The 19,406-nt window shown below is 35.2% G+C and overlaps 1 protein-coding gene and 1 non-coding gene across 2 annotated transcripts in view; one reads left to right on the forward strand and one right to left on the reverse strand.

Annotated features, from left to right (window-relative positions):
- Positions 1-16,372, forward strand: part of Myo9a (myosin IXA) — a 251,023-nt gene extending 234,651 nt beyond the window's left edge. Inside the window, exons 33-36 of the mRNA XM_047539276.1 lie at positions 4,899-4,946; positions 13,351-13,462; positions 15,336-15,562; positions 16,319-16,372. Of these exons, the coding sequence (XP_047395232.1) occupies positions 4,899-4,946; positions 13,351-13,462; positions 15,336-15,562; positions 16,319-16,372 (441 nt within the window). The remainder of the gene's footprint in view (positions 1-4,898; positions 4,947-13,350; positions 13,463-15,335; positions 15,563-16,318) is intronic.
- Positions 14,311-14,412, reverse strand: LOC124978417 (U6 spliceosomal RNA). The gene has a single exon (XR_007107439.1). It is a non-coding gene; the product is annotated as a U6 spliceosomal RNA (small nuclear RNA).
- Positions 16,373-19,406: the final 3,034 nt, after the last annotated feature.

Consider the following 19,406-nt stretch of genomic DNA (forward strand, 5'->3'; position numbering starts at 1 on the left):
GGATAAAGAAACTGTGGCATATATATACAATGGAATATTACTCCTCCATAAAGAATGATAAAATTATGGCATTTGCAGGCAAATGAATGAAATTGGAGAATATCATGCTAAGTGAGATAAGCCAATCTCAAAAATCTAAAGGACAAATGATCTCGCTGTTAAGCGGATGATGACACATAATTGGGGGCGGGAGGGGTTAGCATTAGGGTTAGGGTTAGTTTTAGGGTTAGGGATAAGGAGGGTGGTAAGAATGGAGGAAGGAAGGACTGTATAGAGGGAAAAGAGTGGTAGGAGGGGTGGGGGGAAGGGAAAAAAATAACAGAATGAATCAAACAACATTGCCCTATGTAAATTTATGATTACACAAATGGTATGCCTCGACTCCATGTACAAATGGAGAAACAACATGTATCCCATTTGTTTAAAATAATTTTAAAAAATTAATAAAAAAAAAAAGAACTGCTTTCATAGTGTCCCAGAGATTCTGGTATGATATATCTCTATTGTTTGATTCCAAGAATTTTTAAATTTCTCTCAATTTTTTATGTGACCCATTCATTGTTCACAAATGTATTGTTCAGTCTGTTTCATTTTTATAGTGTTTCTTGCTTTTGATTTCTAATTTTATTCCATTATGATAAGATGTGAAGAATTAAACATATGTTTGTATTTTGCTGAAATATATTTATATTTGTGGCCTAAGGTATGGTCTTTTATGGAGAAAGTTCCATGAACAGTAGAGAAGGATGTGTGTTCAGCTGTTATTAGATGAAATATTCTGTAGACTTAAGGAAATGTCTGCTGATTTTCTGACTGGATGGCTCTCTGTTGGTGAGAAATAAATTACTATTACTGTATGAGGATCTATGTGAGCTTTTATATCAAGTAGTGTTTATTTTATGTAATTAGTGCACTGATTTTTGTATATGTATTATCTTTTGTTATATCTTTTTGTTGAATTGTTCCCTTTACTAGTGTGTAATGACCTTCTTTGTCTCTTCTGATGATATTGAAGTCTGCTTTGTCAGAAAGAGAGTAGCTACCTAATTGCTTTCAGGTTTCTGTTTTTATAGAAAATCCTTTTCCATCCTTTCACTTTTATCCTGTGCCTTTGCATGTGAGGTGTGTCTTGTAAGTAACTTAGAGTTGGGTCTCATTTTTTAATCAAGTCTATCAGACTATGTCTTTTAATTGGAGAGTGAGACCATTTACATTGTTTTATTTACTTCTAATGTTTAATTCAACAGTAATTCTCATTTGCTTACCTAGTCTTCTAATGAAATTTTTCCTTTCCTGGGCTCTGTTTTTTTAAAGTAACTTCTGCATTGCTGGTTTAGTAGTCATCAATTCTTTTAGTTCATGGTTATCTTGGAAGGTTTATATATCTCCTTTAATTCTATAGGATAGCTTTGCTGGACATAGCAGTCTTGTTTGGGAGTTTTTTTCCTGAGGACTTGAAACATCCTTCCAAGGCCTCCTGGATATGAAGTTTTCTTCTTTGCAGTCTTGTTATTCTTACTGGTTTACTTGACATTTGTCTCTTGAAGGCTTTTAGAATTTTATTCTTACTCTGTATATTTGACATTTAATTATAATGTGTAATGGAGAAGTATCTGAATGCCCATTTCATTTTCAAGGTTTGAAAATATGTCTGCTGTTACGTCACTAAATAGGCTATCAGTGCCATTAACCTTTATCTCTACTCTTTCCTCTATACCAGTATTCCTTAAGTTTGGTTCGTTAAAGCTGTCCTACAATTCTTGTGTATTTTGATCTTCCTTCTTTCCTCAGGAGAAAGTATCAGTGAAATAAAAAACTGACACTAGAGAGATTTACGTTATTTCATGCCAAACTATGTGAGATGGAGAGACTTCTTATTGAACCTTCCTGATAGCCATACCCTCTCAACTTTACCTCTGAAGTTTCTCTGAACATGGACGATAACCTCATTAACTTACCTCTGATTGAAATCTGAGAGGCTCTTGATGTTCTTGGGTGTCTGGGTGTTCTGGTCACTTTCTGGAGGGAGAGCCAGAGGAAGCAACCCCTGTTTATCTGTGGCCTAGTGATCAGATCTTTCACTGTTTGGGAATGTTGGGAATTTTGTCTTGTGTACCCACCTGTATAAATGCTTCATGTACCCATAGCTATCAAAATAGGTGTGAACTCACCCATGTAGATTTCAAGGTGCATGGCAACTTGTGGCAGAAGCATGGTGGTCCAACATTAATGGTGCTAAGTGACTCATGGGAGGTAAAGGGTAGCTTTCCCCACCTAGGGATTGCATGTCTGTGGGCCTGCCTCTGGGCATGCTGAATTGTGGCCAGCCTCTGTGGAGCATGCATATGCAGGCTGCCTCTTGCAAGTACAGCACTTCTGGGGCTTGGATGGCTTCTGCCAGCTGCTGGGACTTGTGCAACATCAGGCCCACATCATTCTGCTTAGTGACAGCATCTCTGGGTGCATATTTAAGGGTTGGTTCTAGGTTGCAGGGATCTGTGGGACACTTCTGTGTCATACACAGTATTTCTGACAAAGTTAACCACCAGATCATGCACAGAGGCTTGACTCTTATCTAGGTGCAGTCAGTGGTAGCCAGTGTAGATGGGGTATAAATCTGTGTGCCACTCCTGTTGTGCCTGTGCCGGGGCACAGGGTTATTCTTCCAAATGCTGGGCTTGCACAGCTGCTGTCAGGCCTAACTGTTGGCAGACAGTCTGTGTGTGCTCAGAAGAGGCTGTCTCCCATAGCTGTGGCTAGCAGCTGTCACACTTGCTGCTCCCTATGTGCCACACTCCCTGAAAGTGATTTACTTGCTTTTTGTTCCACTCTATTGTACTTCCCCTTTGTCGGGGTGGGGTTGATATCAGCAACCTTCAGCTAGCAGTGATCCCTCTATACATATTACTCTAACAGCTCATTTTGAAGGCTTTTGCTATGATGCTGTAATAGTATTTGCTTCTCTCTGTAGATGGGACAAAAACTGTAGATTTAATTCCTTCTAGTGAGGAGGCTTAGCCATGGTCTCTGCAATATGGTTGCATAGTTTTCTGCAACAATTTGAAATATGTTGTTCACTTCTTGCTCACTAAATGGCTTTGCATCTTCTATCCCAGCTTAATTATATATAACTTTGTTTTCTTTCATTTTTACCAAAATCATCCTGTCAACTTTGCCTCTCCCTCTTTCCCTTTTTTACCCCTCCCCCCAAAAAAGCTCAGGGTTTAGAGTTAACAAATTCTTTCCTGTTTTCTGTTCCAGGAACCAAGACTTCAAGTCTCTCACTGTCCAGTATAATGTCTTAGTGCATTCCTTTTGTCATTCACCCCTCTGATCAGCTGTTCTCTGAACTGTGGAGAAGCTGAGATTTATTACCTAGTTCCACGTTTCCACTTTTTCCTTCCCTTCCTTTGCTTTTTGGCCATCCTGGGAGATTGAACCCAGAGTTGAGCTAAGGCAAGTGCTGTATCACTGAACTACATATCAGGCCCCAGGACTTTTAGTTTTATTTTGATGCAGTCCTTTTTTTTCTCTCTCTCTCTCTTTTAAACATTTTTAAATTTTTTCTTTTTAGTTACATATGACAGTAGAATGTATTTTGACATATCATACATACCTGGAGTACAACTTCCCATTTGTCCCCCATTTTTGTGGTTGTACATTATGTGGAGTTACATAGGATATGTCCTATTCATTCTGTTGTCTTTCCATTCTCATTCCTCCTCTCCTTCTCCCACTCTGCCTGTCCAATCTGGTGGGAATCCCCACTGACTATTTTGAGTTAGCATCCACATATCAGAGAGAACATTCAGCCTTTGGTTTTGGGGGATTGGCTTATTTCATTTAGCATGATAGTCTCCAGTTCCATCCATTTAATGGCAAATGCCATAATTTTTTATTCTTCTTTAAGGCTGAATAATATTCCATTGTGTATTCACTGCATTTTCTTTATCCATTCATCTGTTGAAGGGCACCTACATTGGTTCTATAGCTTAGCTATTGTGAATTGAGCTGCTATAAACTTTGATGGGACTGTATCACTATAGTATGCTGATTTTAAATCTTTTGGTTATATGCTGAGGAATGGATAATTGGTGGTTCCATTCCTAGTATTTTGAGGAATCTCCATACTGCTTTCCAGAGTGGTTGCACCAATTTGCAGTCCCACCAGCAATGTAAGAGTGTACCTTTTTCCCCACATCCTCACCAGCAATTATGTTACTTAGTCTTGGTAAGTTATCCTCCTGTCTCAGTCCCCTGAGAAGCTCGTTTGCCACCACACCTAGCTTGTTTACGAGTTTTAAAGGACAGGATAATATTTTTCTCTACTGTGGTTATCAGGAAATATCACATGTAAAAGAACTTTTCCATGTCCCAAATGATAACTTACACCTTTGTGGTAGAGTTTTTCAGACCCAAAATTTCTTTAAAATTAATCACTTGATTAATGATTAAAATAATCATTTTAATTAATGATAGTGTAGCTTATAGACAGAAGCAAGGCTCAAAAAGAGAACAATCTCAACTGGGAATGGAGCTTAAGGCAGGAGAACCCAAGTTCAAGGCCAACCTCAACAACTTAGTGAGACCCTGTCTCAAAAAAACAAAAAAGGACTGGGTATGTAGCTCAGTGATAGAGTGTCCCTGGATTCAGTCCCTAGTACCAAAATATGGAAATAAAAGAGAGAATAATCTCTAAAGTATCCTTACATACTGATGCTCTTATTAGCACTGTGTTTTACCAAACTTAAAATTTTCTCAAATTTGCTTATTAGTATTATACTCTTCCTCTTGAAGGAACTGCACCCATTGAACAAACAGCTGAATGTTTGCAAAGAAGAAAGTATGTTAATCTTTGCTATCTCAATTACTCTATTTCTCTCCACCCCCTCTGCCAGGTGCCAAAAACAGAAAGAAAGAAAAGAAGAAAAAAAGAAACTGATTTGGTAAGTTATAACCTGTTTTTCATATTACAAAATAACAAATTTTCATGTCACTATCTTGAAGCTTATCATAGAATATTTCTGTGTATATATTTAAGGAATAGGTTTACCAGGCACCTAGAAGTAGTAATATGCGTCTTTAGAAAAATTTTGAGTGACCAGTGCATTCAGTGATTGGTTTTGTTTTCAATGGTAGATTACTAAAAGGCAGAAAACTGATAAAGGTACAAATTTGATCTGTTTTCTGACTAGATCTACTCTTTCTATAGTTTTGCTTTTCCTAAAATTCTCAAGTAGATGGAGTCTCATATGGTTTTTGCATATGGCTTTTTAGCATAATGGTAACTCGGCAAGTAAAATGTTCAGAAACTGAAAACTCTTTTGCAGGTGACTGCACCATTTCAGAATCCCACCTTCAATATTCTGAGAGTTCCAGTCACTTCACATTCTCATCAACCCTTGTTATATTCTATCTTTGGAGATAAAATAGTATCTTACTGTACTTTTAATTTACATTTCTCTCATAACTAATGATGTTAAAACATGTTTCATGTATCTATTGCATGTTTGTACTTCTTTGCTGAAATGTCTATTCAATACTTTGTCCACTTTTTAATTGGGTTATCTTATTATTTGTGTGTAACTTTCTTTTATATATTTTGGATAGATGTCCTTTATCAGATATATAACTTGCAAATATTTTTTTCTAAATATAGCTTATCATCATTTTTCTTTCATTTTAACTAATAACTCATTAATTATACAGATTATCGGTTTTCCCTGAGACATTTCCATATGTGCAAATATTGTGTTGTGTTTGAATTCACCTTTCCTAATACCCTCTCTCCTCCTTTCTTTCCACTTCCAAGTTCCTCTTCTATTTTTAGGTCATCTTTTTTTTTTTTTTTTTTTCCCTTTCAGTTTCTATACAAGAGAAAAGGTGTGTGATACTTGTCTTTCCATGTCTGGCTTATTTTGCTTAACATGATTATCTCCAGTTCCATTCGTTTTCCTGCATTTCATTCTTCTTATGGCTAAATAATACTCAATTATGTCCATATACCACAACATATGGAAGTGTTTCCCATATGTTGTTTTCTAGTGGTTTCAGTTTCAAGTCTTAGGTGTTTGATCTACTTTGAGCTGATTTTTGTACTGGGTGAAAGGTAGCAGTCTAGTTTCAACCTGCTACATGGGTTTGTCTTATTTGCCATCATTGTTTGTTGAAGAGGTTGTCTTTCTAACACCTTTGTCAAAAATCTGTTGACTATAGATTCATGGTTTCGAGTTCCCTATTCTGTTCCATTATTCTTCGTGTTTGTTTTTATGCCAATACCATACTTGTTTTGGTTACTATGGCTTTGTAGTATATTTTGAAATTTTATTTATTTCTTTTGCCTAATTGCTGTGGCTAAAGTTTCTAATTCTAGTACTATATTAAATAAGTGTGGTGAGCCTGGGCCATCCTGTCTTGTCCCCGATCTTACAGAAAATGCTTTATTTTTCCTTGGTCAGTATGATACTGTCTGTGTTTTTATCATATACAACTTTATTAAGTAGAGGTATAATTCTTCTTTAGGACTTTTATTATGAAGGGAGGTTTTGAATTCAGTTTTCAGATATTTTCTTAAGATTTGTGCATCTTTGTCCTTCAAGGATACTGATTTATTGTTTCCTTTTTCATTGTGTCCGTATGTTTTGGTAGCAGGGTTACTACTGACTTCATAGAGTTCTTCCCTTTCTACTTCATGGAATACTTGGAGGAACTCTGATATTCTTTCTTTAAAAGCCTGATAAAATGCATCAGTGAATCCGTCTGGTCTTGGACTTTTCTTTCTTATGAGACTTTTTATTACTTCTTTAATCTCATTGCTTTTTATCACTGTTTAGTTTTTTTTTTTTTAATCTCCTCTTGGTTGAATTTTGGAGGGATATATATATATAAATTTGTCTGTTTCTTGTACATTTTACAGTTTATTGATATATAATTTTTCAAAATACTCCCTAATTGTTATCAAAAAATCAGTGATATCTCCTCTTTAACCTTGATTTTCTTTATTTGGATCTTTTATCTTTTGTTAGTTTTGCTAAGGATTTGTCAATCTTGTTTTTCTTTTCAATGAACCAATTCTTTGTTTCATTTATCCTTCATATTGTTATTTCATTCTCTGTTCGGTTCATTTCTGCTTCAATCTTTATTATTTCTTTACTTCTGTATATTTTGGGATTCTAAGACCTTGAGATGCATCATTCTGTTATTTCTTTAAGATCTCTCTTTTTTTTAAATGTAGGTACTCTTATCTTTAAACTTACCTCTTAATACTGCTTTTGCTGTATCCCACGGGTGCTGGTATATTGTGCTTTCATTTGATCATAGGTTTTTTAAAAAAATTTCTCCCCCATTTCTTCAGTGACCAGTTGTTCTTCAAAAGTGTATTGTTCGATATCCATGTGTTTATATGGTTTCTCCCTCTATTGATTTATAGTTTCATTTTGTTATGATCTGATAAAATGCAAGAATTTGTTTTCATATATCAAGATTTACTTTACTGACAAAGTATGATCTGTTTTGGAAAAGGTTTCATGAGCTGATAAAAAGAATGTGTATTCTGCAAATGTTGGAATATTTTATGTCTATTGAGTTCCTTTGATCTCTAGTGTAATGTAACTCTGATTTTGTTGTTGTTTTGTCCGGATGATGATCTGTTTATTGGTGAGAACTGGGAGTTAAGTCACCTGCTGTTGTACTGAGGCCTACCTTTTCCTTTATATGTCCAGTAATGGGTTTTTTGTTGTTGTTGTTTTTGTCTTTTGTGTGTGTGTGTCTGTGTGTGTGTGTGTTTAAGATTACATGCTCTGGCTTCTAGTACATATATATTTATAATTGTTATACTTTCTATATACATTGTTCCCTTTATCAGTATATAGTGACTGTCTTTGTCTCTTCTCCCTGATTTTGGCTGGAAGTCTGTTTTGTTGGAGATGAGTGTAACTACTACTACTTGTTTTCAGATTCTGTTTGCTTACAAAATCATTTTCCATCCTTTTACTTTCAGTCTGTATCTTTGATTATAAAGTGAGTTTCTTGCAGGCAAAATTGTTGGGTCTTATTTTTTAATCCAGTTTGCATCTTTTAATTGAAGAATTAAGACTACACTCAGTATTATTATTGAAAGGTATGTGCTAGTTCCTATCATTTTGATGTCTCTCTTCTGGTTATTTTAAATAATATATGTTGACCTTTATGATTTTCTTATAAGATTTTTATTATTTTTTTTATTTTAAAGCATAACTTTGGAGGATCTAGTTATCTAGGTTGGAGTTATTTTCTTTTTGAAATACATCTTTCCATGCTTTACCGAGCCTTAGAGTTTCTGAGAAATCTTTTATTATATTGAGTTTGTCTTTATTTGTGACTCAGTACTTTTTTTGTGAAGCTTTTAATATTCTTATTCTGTACTTTTGGTAGTTTAACAGTAAGAATCCTGGAGATTTCTTTTTTGGTCATGTCTATTTGGAGTTTTCCTGTATTTGAATGGTACCTTCAATAATAATACTTAAATAATAGTATTCTGCTATTATTTCACTGACTAACTTTTTTATACCTTTAACCTATAACTCAGTTCCCTTATCTATTTCTATTATGTGTTAGTTTGGCCCTTTAATGATTCCCCATAGATCTGTATGTTATGTTCTTTTTTTTTTTTCATATTACTGTCTGGTTATTCATTCCACTTTAGAACCTTTAGAAGAATCAGTTAGTAGTTACTAACTTCCACAGAAGTCATGTTGCCTTGATTTTTCATATTTCTTGTGTTTCCCTGTTATGATTAATGTATCTTTGGGGATAGAAATCTCTTCTACTTTTTTGTGAGATTCTTTTTAGGGAACAACCTTTTTTGGATGACATTCCCTGGATAATCCACGTGTTGTGTAGCATTGAACTTAATTCCAAATGAACTTCTTAGTTTAGTTCCCCTGTGACTTTTTCTGGACATAGTGCCTACTGTTTCAGACCCTGAATGACCCACTGTTGCTGTAGGTCTCATAAGAATGGGGACCCTATGGAAGTATGTGTAGACAGAAGAGAATATGGTGTACACCCTCTGTGATTACTCCATTCTTGTCAGCAGTGTGCAGACTGAAAGATTATGTGAGTGAGCTGCGCTGTGGTCCCTCATAGGTGTGGTATCCGCTACAATCATCTTACTTCTCTCTGTTGTTGCTCTGGGGATGAATGACAGAAGTGAGACTTCAGGGCCACTCCCAGCTGTGCCTGTTCATAACCAGGTGATTGACTGGGATCCTTTTTGTTCTCTAGTCTTTACATTGAGGTGACAGCTAAGGTTTGAGTGGGATAGCTAAGACTGGATTGGGATATAATTTTTCTCACTTGAGCTAGGGGTATAGCTTAGCAGCAAGGTACCCACACCATGCTTGAGGTGCTGGGCTAAATCCCCAGCACCATTCTGAAAGAAGCAAATAGCAGTGACAACCACATCACCATTCTCAATAGAAAAGCAAGGGACAAAAGTAATGTGGGGGGCTGGGACTGTGGCTCAGTGGTAGAGCACTTGCCCCTTGTATGAAGCACTGGGTTTGATCTTTCACACCACATAGAAATAAATAAATAAAAGTATAATGCGCATCTACAACTAAAAATATATATATAATTTTAAAAATAATAAAGTAATAATAATGTGGGATAAACTAAATTGTTAAGAAAAAGTTAAATTTTTTTGAAAATTACAGTTAAATAAAAATCAAAAGGAGGAAAGATGAAAAAGATCCAATTAAAGAATTTAAAAATGGAAAAGGAAGAAAATTTTGAATATTAAAAGGGAGAGAAAAAGGGTGATGAGAATGGGAAAGACAGTAGAATTAATTGGACATAACTTTCTTATGTTCATATATGAATACTCTGTGTAACTCCACATCATGTACAACCATAAGAATGGGAGGATAATACTACATGTATGTGTGATATGTCAAAATGCATTCTACTGTCATGTATAACTAAAAACAAATTTAAAAAGGGGGGGTAGAAAAAGAAGAAAACACATAACTTCAAACCAAACAGAGTCTTAATAAAAAATAATAATTTCTTGTTCATCAAAGTGGTTGATTGTTAAGAGTGGATGTTCACAACTGGGGCTGAACAGATCTGTGATCTTGTATGTTATGTGTCCCTTATAGAGAGCATTAGCTTCGGGTTATTCACCTTTTTCTTCTTTCTCTTACATTGCTTGCCTGGCAACCAGCAGAAGTGTTTTGTGATTGGAGCCAGCAGTAATACCTGTCAACTGCCCTGAACTGGGGCAGAATCCAGAGATTTTCCTGGCAGAGATTTATTCCAATTTTATTTGCTTTCTGCACTTGTAGGAAGAGTTGATATGTTAGCAGCAGTGTATCAATGTCTCTAGCACTTTTTGTTATTGTTGTTGTTTTTACGTCAGGGCAGGGAAATGCTGTGAGGCTACAACTATCCATGTTGAAGGTGGGGGCTGCAGTTACAAGTACCACACATACTCCACAACACTGGTATTCCAGTACATAAAAGCCATTGTGTAATCACATAGTGGCTCATTCCCCTAACTCCCACAGTTGACTTCCAAAGTTGCCATTCCTAAAGGGAAAGTGACCTTGGTTCTCTTAGATGTTACAGAGTGGTTTTCTGCCACACAAAATTCCCAGCAGTTTAGTTTCATAGACTATTGCTTGGAGCGAATGTAGGTCTCAAATCAGATGTTCACTGGTTCAGTGTATAAGTATTCGTTTTGGGTTCCCAGGGTCAAACAAATGCTTTGATACCCAGAGCAGCAAGCTCAGACAAGACCCTCTCAAGATGACTTCCCATTACTGTACCATAAGTATATGCAGGGAGGTAGGCAGAATGGGCCAGGATGATAGGTGGATCTCAGGTCCACTATCCTGTCCTGCACTGTACTAAGTTCTGTGCTCTCTGGGTCTCTATTTTCTTTCACCTCTATCCCCTCCCCATTCTCTACTGTGCTGCCACACATTTGGCACTGGGCACTCTGTCTTACCCTCTCTTTACTATCCAAAGTCTGTGAGTTTTTCCAAGTCTCTGTTTTCACAATTGAACTTTAGTATTTTCCCACATTTATACACATGGGTGGTTAGCTGTTCACCATTTTTTTGTTTATTTACTTTATTTGTTCTATTTAGTTATACATGACAGCAGAATGCATTTTGATTCCTTGTACACAAATGGAGTACAACTTTTCATTTTTCTGGTTGTACACGATGTAGAGTCACATCATTCATGCAGTTATACATGTACATAGGGTAAAGATGACTGTCTCATTCCTCCATCTTTCCCACCTCCCTGCCACTTACCTCCCCTCATTCCCCTCTGCCCAATCCAAAGTTCCTCCATTCTTCCCTTACCCCGCACCACCATTTGTTTTAATTTTATCTTATGAAGAAGCCAATTAGCACTAATCTCCAAAATTTATAAAGAACTTAAAAAACTTTACACCAAAAATACAAAGAACTCAATCAATAAATGGGCCAGGGAACTGGGCAGACACTTCACAGAAGATATATAGGTGATCAACAAATATATGAAAAAGTGCTCATGATCTCTAGTACTTTAGAAAAATGTAAATTAAAACTACCCTAAGATTTCATTTAACTCCAGTTAGAATGGCATTATCAAGAACACAAGCAATAAGAAGAAATGTTGGCATGGATAGGGGGAAAAAGACACTCTCATACATTGCTGATGGAGTTGCAAATTGTTGCAGCCACTCTGGAAAACAGTATGGAGATTCCTCACAAAACTTGGAATGGACACCCCATTTGACCCAGCTATTCCTTTCCTTGGTTTATACCCAAAGGACTTAAAATCAGAATACTACAGTGATGCAGCCATATCAGTGTTCATAGCTGCTCAATTCACAATAGCTAGATTGTGGAACCAACCTAGATGCCCTTCAGTTGATGAATGGATAAAGAAACTGTGGTATATATACACAATGGAATATTACTCAGCCATAAAGAAGAATAAAATTATGGCATTTGCTGGGAAATTGATGGATTTGGAGAAGATGCTAAGTGAAATAAGCCAAGTCCAAAAAACCAAAGGCTGAATGTTTTCTCTGATAAGTGAATGATGGTACATGAGTTGGGGGGCAAGAGAACAATGGAGGAACTTTGGATTGTATAGAGGAAAATGGGGTGGGAGAGGGTAGGGGAAGGAAAGATAGTGGACTGAGACAGACATTAATACCCTATGTACATGTATGATTACATGAATGGTGTGAATCTACATTGTGTACAACCATAGAAATGAGAAGTTGTACCCCATTTACGTACGTACAATGAATCAAAATACAGTTTGTAAAAAGAAAAAAACAAAAGAAGCAGCAGCAGCAGCCAATGAGTACTGGTTGCCTTTAATCTGCTATCTTTAGTCGTTCCTTTTTTTTTTTTTTTTCCCTTAGTGGGATTTTTGAAGGTTAAGTTTTAAATTTTAATGAAACCTAGAGCAGTATATCTCACAGAGCATTAGAGTTCATTTGTATGGTTTTTCATTTCATATTTAATTAACCTTTAATAACCATTTGTAAAGTTTTAGTATAGAATCATTGTCTGAAAAGCCTATTAAAATATTCCTACATTGTCCAGTTTCATATATGTGTGAAATGGATTTTCTTCATATATTTCAAAGTAAACTGCATGCTACGAAAGTTTGAGGGCAGAAGTGGATATGAAAATCTAGGTGTCTTTAATTTAATTTTTTTTCTTTAATTTTTTATTTTTAATCTCTAGGAGAATAAATATCAATAGGTATAACACAGGTAAACAAGCCTTTTTAGATCATCAGTAGTTTTCAAGTGTAAAAGGTTTCTGGGATTATAAAAGCAAATAAATTTGAGAACTGCTGTTTTTTATTTAACATTCTGACTCAGTCACATAAGATAGTTGTTATATGTTTGTTGCATTGCTGGTTTTTTTGCCCTGGGGATTCAATCCTAGGAGCACACTCTACCACTGAGCTACATCCCCAGTTTTTTTTGTTTTTGCTTTTGTTTTTGTTTTTTAATTTCTATTTTGAGACAGTCTTGGTAAATTGCCCAGTCTGGCCTTGAATTTTCCATTCACCTGCCTTAACCTCCCAAGAGTCTGTGGTTATAGGCATCTGTCACTGTTCCTGGATATGTTTCATATAAGTTGGTCATATTTATCTAGTATCTAGATTGTTAGCTTTTTGAAAGCAAGGACCATATGTTTTATTTCTCAGAGGATCATGATTCTCCCCCTGAAATAAGTGCCCAGTAAAGGCTTATTCAGAGATTGACATATTTCCCATTTGCCTACAATGTTAGGGTAGCATTTACTATGTTGGCTTTCATATGAACAGCTTAATTTTTTCATTCAGGTGGAAGAACACAATGGTCACATTTTTAAAGCCACCCAATATAGCATCCCTACATACTGTGAATACTGTTCTTCTTTAATTTGGATAATGGACCGAGCCTCTGTTTGCAAATGTAAGTATGAAAGATCTTTGAGGAATTTAAAAATCACTTGACATTTCTGTTATCTTTTGTCTTCAACTAAGGTAATTCATACTAATTGTTTCGCTTCATCTTCCTGCAGTGTTCTCCTTTACCTACTGTGTTCAAACTCGATATTTTGTCATTACTTTGTCACTGAGATCCTTGTACTTGTAGCTCACTCTACTTGAATTCATTTCTCCCAGATTTTAGTATGACTTCATATTCAGTTTATTCATGTCCCCACTTGTATATTACCTCCTCAAAGAACTCTTTCCTTTCTTTCTCATCTAAAATGCCACCCTGCCCCCTAATTATCCCTTTAAACAGTTTCAGTAGTCTTTATAACACTTTGACCACCTGCAATTATGTTAAATATTCATGTGTTTTCTTGTTTGTCAGTCTGTTCCACCTAAGGTCAGGAATCTTATTCACAGTGCCATAACAGTTCTGGCACATAATTATAATACATATTTATTGTATAGATGGACCTATAGATGAATGAATGAATGAATTCTTAGTTTATAGCCAAAAAGATACATTTTATACTATATTCAACAATATGTAAATTCTAAAATGTTACTACAGACTTTTCATAGGTCTGCTTGATTCTAACTAATAGAGAATCTTTGTTTGCTTTTACTCCTCTTATTTTAGATGTATACTTTGGAGCTATCAGTAATTCTGTGAGACTTTGCTTTTACTAGATGGCCTGAGTTGAATAAAGGAAATATTAGAATAGAGTCCAGTATGACAGCAAGGATAAAAGTTATGTTTGCCAGAGCAAAATCACCACTATTCCTGGATAAGCTTACAGGTTCTATGGTTCAACATTCAATTTTTTAAAAATTGAATGCTTCCTGAATTTGCACATTATCCTTGCATAGGGACTATGTACTTATCTCTTCATCATTCCAATTTTAGTATATGTGCTACTGAAGCAAGTGCTTTTTTTCTTTTTATTATCACTGTAAAAAATTATGAGTGAAAAAAGGAGTAGTTTGAAACGTACATGACTATTAGTCCAGTTCTTGAAGATTTGAAGTAATTTCTACTGTGATGTAAAGCTGAAAGTTTAAGGAATTTGTTATTATAACTGAGATGGGCTTGGTTTGATTTCTTCATGGAATTAACTTTCTATGTGATTATCCTAGTGATTTTACCTGCACAGTGAATGTTCCCTCACCTTCCTCTGCCTTTGTTCTTGGCTTTGAAAACCCAGAATATCACACTCTGAATGCTTGAATAAAGGTATATTAAGGTATTTGGTATGTGAGAACTGGAGCTGGTGTAGAAGAATGACTTAGACCAACTGTGTTCTCATCATCTTCCTCTTATTGTGTCTCTTCCTGCTTACCAAGTGCCCAGCCGCAATCATATGACACCCAATAAATTATTTTTTCTTTGAACTTTATCTCATCTTCCCATTTACAACTGATATTCTTTATATCTGGCTTTCATTTCCCTAAGGGTTTTTGACAGTAATGCCTTCCTTACCATAAGAATAACTCTTAATAAGTAATTTTGGTGTTTTAGCAGGTTGTAGAGCACCAGGGGTAACATGAATACTAATTTATGAGTCAAACCACAAAGTTAGATAAATATCCTGTTGGAATTTGGTGGAGTTAAATACCGGAGCAGGACAGGCAATCTTGAAAGAATGAAAAAGCTTTTTCATTGATAGTGGTGATAAATGTTGGGCATGTTTTCAACTTCATTTTAAATTCTTTAACAAAGTACAGAGTACAATAAGTTCTTATACCAGCCTCAGATCTAATTAAAAACCTTGTTGTCAAAATAAAATAATAAGCTTGATAAATTGAATAGCAAACTTATGAAAATGCTGCATTCTTAACCTGTTTTTCAGTATGCAAGTATGCTTGCCATAAGAAGTGCTGTCTGAAAACCACAGCCAAGTGCTCTAAAAAGGTAAGAATTTATTATCTGTTCATAATAAAGAACAGCTCTGTAGATCTTTTGTGTCTTGTGGAACAAAATCAAGGCTTCTTTGATATTTCTATGGTGATTCCTAAAATTCTGATCACACATACAGTAAGAAATGAAATTTTATGTCATGATCCTACACATTTACAGGTGATATGCATATATACTGGATTTATTTTCCTGAAACTATATGACCTTTACTACATATGTGCTAACAAATTGATTTCACAAACCACAATTTGAAAACACTGCTTTTAGAAGTTTACTTCCTTAACACTCATAATCTTTCCAGGAAGATAAGCTGCAATTAAAAATGAATGAATTCAGGGTCTGGGAACTTAGTCCAGTACTGGAGCACTTGCCTAGCATGCGTAAGACTCTGGTTCAATCCCCAGTACTGCAGAAAAAAAAATTTACCCATGAAGAACAGAATGCACCAGCATAGTTAGAAGGCTAAAAAATAATGACCAATTTACTCTTTGATACCTTGTGCTTTCAGGAAGCAACTATTTTTTAAAAAATTCTAGGTTTGTATTGACATATAATCTCATTTTCTTATTTATTAATTACATCCTGACAATTGTTGAAGTAGTATGTAAATATGAACAGTAGAAATGTATATGCATTTTGTTTATAGCCTATGTATAGAATTTGCATATGTTCCAAATCAGTAGACAAATCATGGCAAATGTAGAGTCAGATTTGATTCAGGACTTAGAATATAATGAAGAGAAGATGTTTTGCTTCAGGCTAAGATGGACTAGCTTGTGGCAGACCAATACTAAAAAAGTCTGTTGGCAAGAGTCAGAAGAGCTGCCTAGGTAAATTGGACTTTAGAGGATTCGATCCTAGAAAGAACAGAATGCAGAGTAGTAAATCTGTATTTGTGTAATGCTTTTATCATAGCGTAAAGTTCTTAGTTTTTGTTATAGAACAAGAAGCCAGTATTCTGGACAGTGAGTCACTTTTAAGAATCAAGAGAAGCCAGCAGAGATTTTAGCAATCTCATAGGACTACAGAGACACAGATTGGAGTTTAACTCTGCCAAGACTTGAGGAACCATGATTCATTCATATAGAGAAATAAGCCTGAAACACAGATTTTTTTTTTTCCCCTCAAGGCATTTTTGGTTCCTTTAGCGGCACATGGCAAACAGCTAAGAAATTAATCAGAAAGGAAGATTGGCATTTTCCACAGTTCCACAGTGCTAAGGAAATAGAAATTGGAATTGTAGTGTCCACCATCAAAGGGAAGGACCCTAGTCTCTACCTCAGATTCTGACTGAGACCTCTGAAAAACTGTATCTTGCGAATGGGGTGAACCACTGATGCAATGGCTTACCAAAAGCAGCAAACTGTGGGACTGGAGTTGTAGCTCCACAGTACAGTGCTTGCCTCGCATATATGAGGCACTGGGTTTGATCCTCAGCACCACATAAATAAATAAAATAAAGGTATTGTGTCCATCTACAACTAAAAATTAAAACAACAACAACAACAAAAAAAAACCTCCAGCAGACTAGCTTTGAAGTAGTCCTTGCCTGGATAATCTGTTCTTATTCCAGTGACTCACCAGAGAGAAAAGGATAAAACCTCTTAAAAAATAACATCATCCAGAATCTTTTTAGTTTTTTCTTCTGTAATATCAGACAAAAAGAAATGGTACTAATTAGTAAACAAATAGGCAATAAAAATGGACTCAGATAACTAGTTACTTAATCACCAGACATATACTTTTAAATTTTTAATAGATATGTTCAAATAATAAATAAAGAGATGGAGAATTTCACCCCAAAATATAGTTAGGTATATAGTATAAGGAATCAATGGGGAGTTCTAAAAATAAAAAATGAGTTTTACAGCCATAGCAGAAAAGAAGATTGGAGAACTAAAAGACCAGTGGAAATATGTAGACATAGAGAGTAAAAAGAATGAAAAAATACAGTAATAAACATGCAAAACATAGGGAAAGTTCTTAAATGTATGTAATTGGGAGTCCAGGAAGAAAGGATAACAGGGCAGAAGCAACATTTTAAGAGAGAGTGGTCAACACATCAAGTCACAAGTTCATGAAGTACTTTTAGCCTGGACAAATACAAAGAAAACTGTACCTGCATGTACAGTGCTCCAAACAAAAGATTTTTTCCCCCTTTTCTTTTGAAATGAAGTTTTTGCAGCATTGCTTAAGGCTGGCCTTGAACTGTTGTCCTCCTGCCTTGGCCTTGTGCAAGCATCAGAGTGTACTTGCACAAGCCAAGATGACTGTGACATCAGTAGATGATAAAAATCTTATGGGAACTCCTCCATCATATACATGTTCTGTCATTAATTGAAATGTCATTATGCAACATACGACTGTGTGTGTGTATTGCCAGCTTGGATCCACATCATACAAAAAGCATCTATAAATCAGTTAGGAAGAAAGCAACCCTATAGAAAATTGAACAGATGATTATAGAAATGCACCACCACACCTGGCAAAATTTCTTAAAAGCAGTTAGAGGGAAAAGAAAAAATACTACCTAAAGGAGCAAAGAAAATACTGACAGAAATCTAAACAGAAATCTTGGAAACCAAAAGATGGTGGCTTGGCCACTAGGTATGGTGGCCTGTAATTTCAGCAACTTGGGAGGCTGAGGCAGGAAGATTGAGAGTTCAAGTGCAGTCTCAGCAACTTAGTGAGACCCTAAGCAACTCAGGGAAACCCTGTCTAAATAAAATATTCACAAAGGACTGGGGATGTTGCTCAGTGGTAAAGTGTCCCTGGGTTCAATCCCTGATACCAAGAAAGAAAGAGAAAGAGATACAGAGAAGAGAAAGAAAGCCAACCAGAATTCTGTACACAGTGAAAGTACTCTTCAGATTAAAAGTATGAAGGCATTTTCAGACAAACAAAAACTCAGAATTTATCATTCAGGCAGAAGACAGATGGTCTCAGAAACAGGAAAATAGAAAAAAAATGAACAATGGAAAGAATAATATATGTAAATGTGCATTAATGGAAAACATAATGTCTTGAGGTACTTAACATATATCTAGAGTTAAAATGCATGACAACAGTAGCAAAAATGGCAGTGGAGTTAAAATATTCCAAGGTCCATAAGTCATCTAGGAATAAGTCATGTATTAGACTTAAATGTTATGGATATTTGTTGAAATTCTAAAGTAACCACTAAAAAAGTATATATAATTGGAAAACTAATAAAGAATATGAAGTAGAAGAACAAAATAATTGATGAAAGTAAATGAAGGCAAGAAATGAGAGAAAATACACAGGGTGTTAAAAATACATATATTAAGTCCAAATATATTGGTAGCTTATATTAAATAAGTAAATACTCCAAACAAAAAGCTAAGTTAAAATCCACTGACAAATCTTATATGAAAGAGATGTACTTATTAAGTTTAGAGATAGCTTTAAAAAAGCAAAAGAATGGAACTACATACAGCACGCACAGACTAACCAATAGGAAAATAGTATAGCACTAACTAATATTAAAACGTACTTTTTAAGGCTTTACTTCAAATGCTTCATGATGATGAAAGGGTCAACCTATTGTGGAGATGTAAAAATTCTAACTTCATAAGCCTCTAACATTAGTTTCAATACCTGGTAGGGAAAAATAATGCAGATAATACAAAAAACTTGATATAATTGGCATATTGAACACAGCCTCTACAAATGCTGAATACACATTCTTTTCAAGTTTACACAGAACATTTGATCAAATTGAACATTTGTTAGACCATATAAAGCAAGGCCCTACAAATTTCAAAGCATTGAAATATTGAGAGTATATACTTTGACCTAAGTGAAATTAAGCTAATCGATAAAAAGATAACTCTTTAATTCTCTAATGTTTGGAAATTAAGCAACATATTTTAAATTATAAAAAATAGAAGGATATTTTGAACTACAATGAAATTATAGCATAGAAAAGTTGTTAGATTACAGTTAAAGTGCTAAAAAGAAAATGTAGCTTTAAATGAATACA

The sequence above is a fragment of the Sciurus carolinensis genome, chromosome 2 (genome assembly GCF_902686445.1).
Source record: "Sciurus carolinensis chromosome 2, mSciCar1.2, whole genome shotgun sequence".
NCBI classification, from domain to species: domain Eukaryota; kingdom Metazoa; phylum Chordata; class Mammalia; order Rodentia; family Sciuridae; genus Sciurus; species Sciurus carolinensis.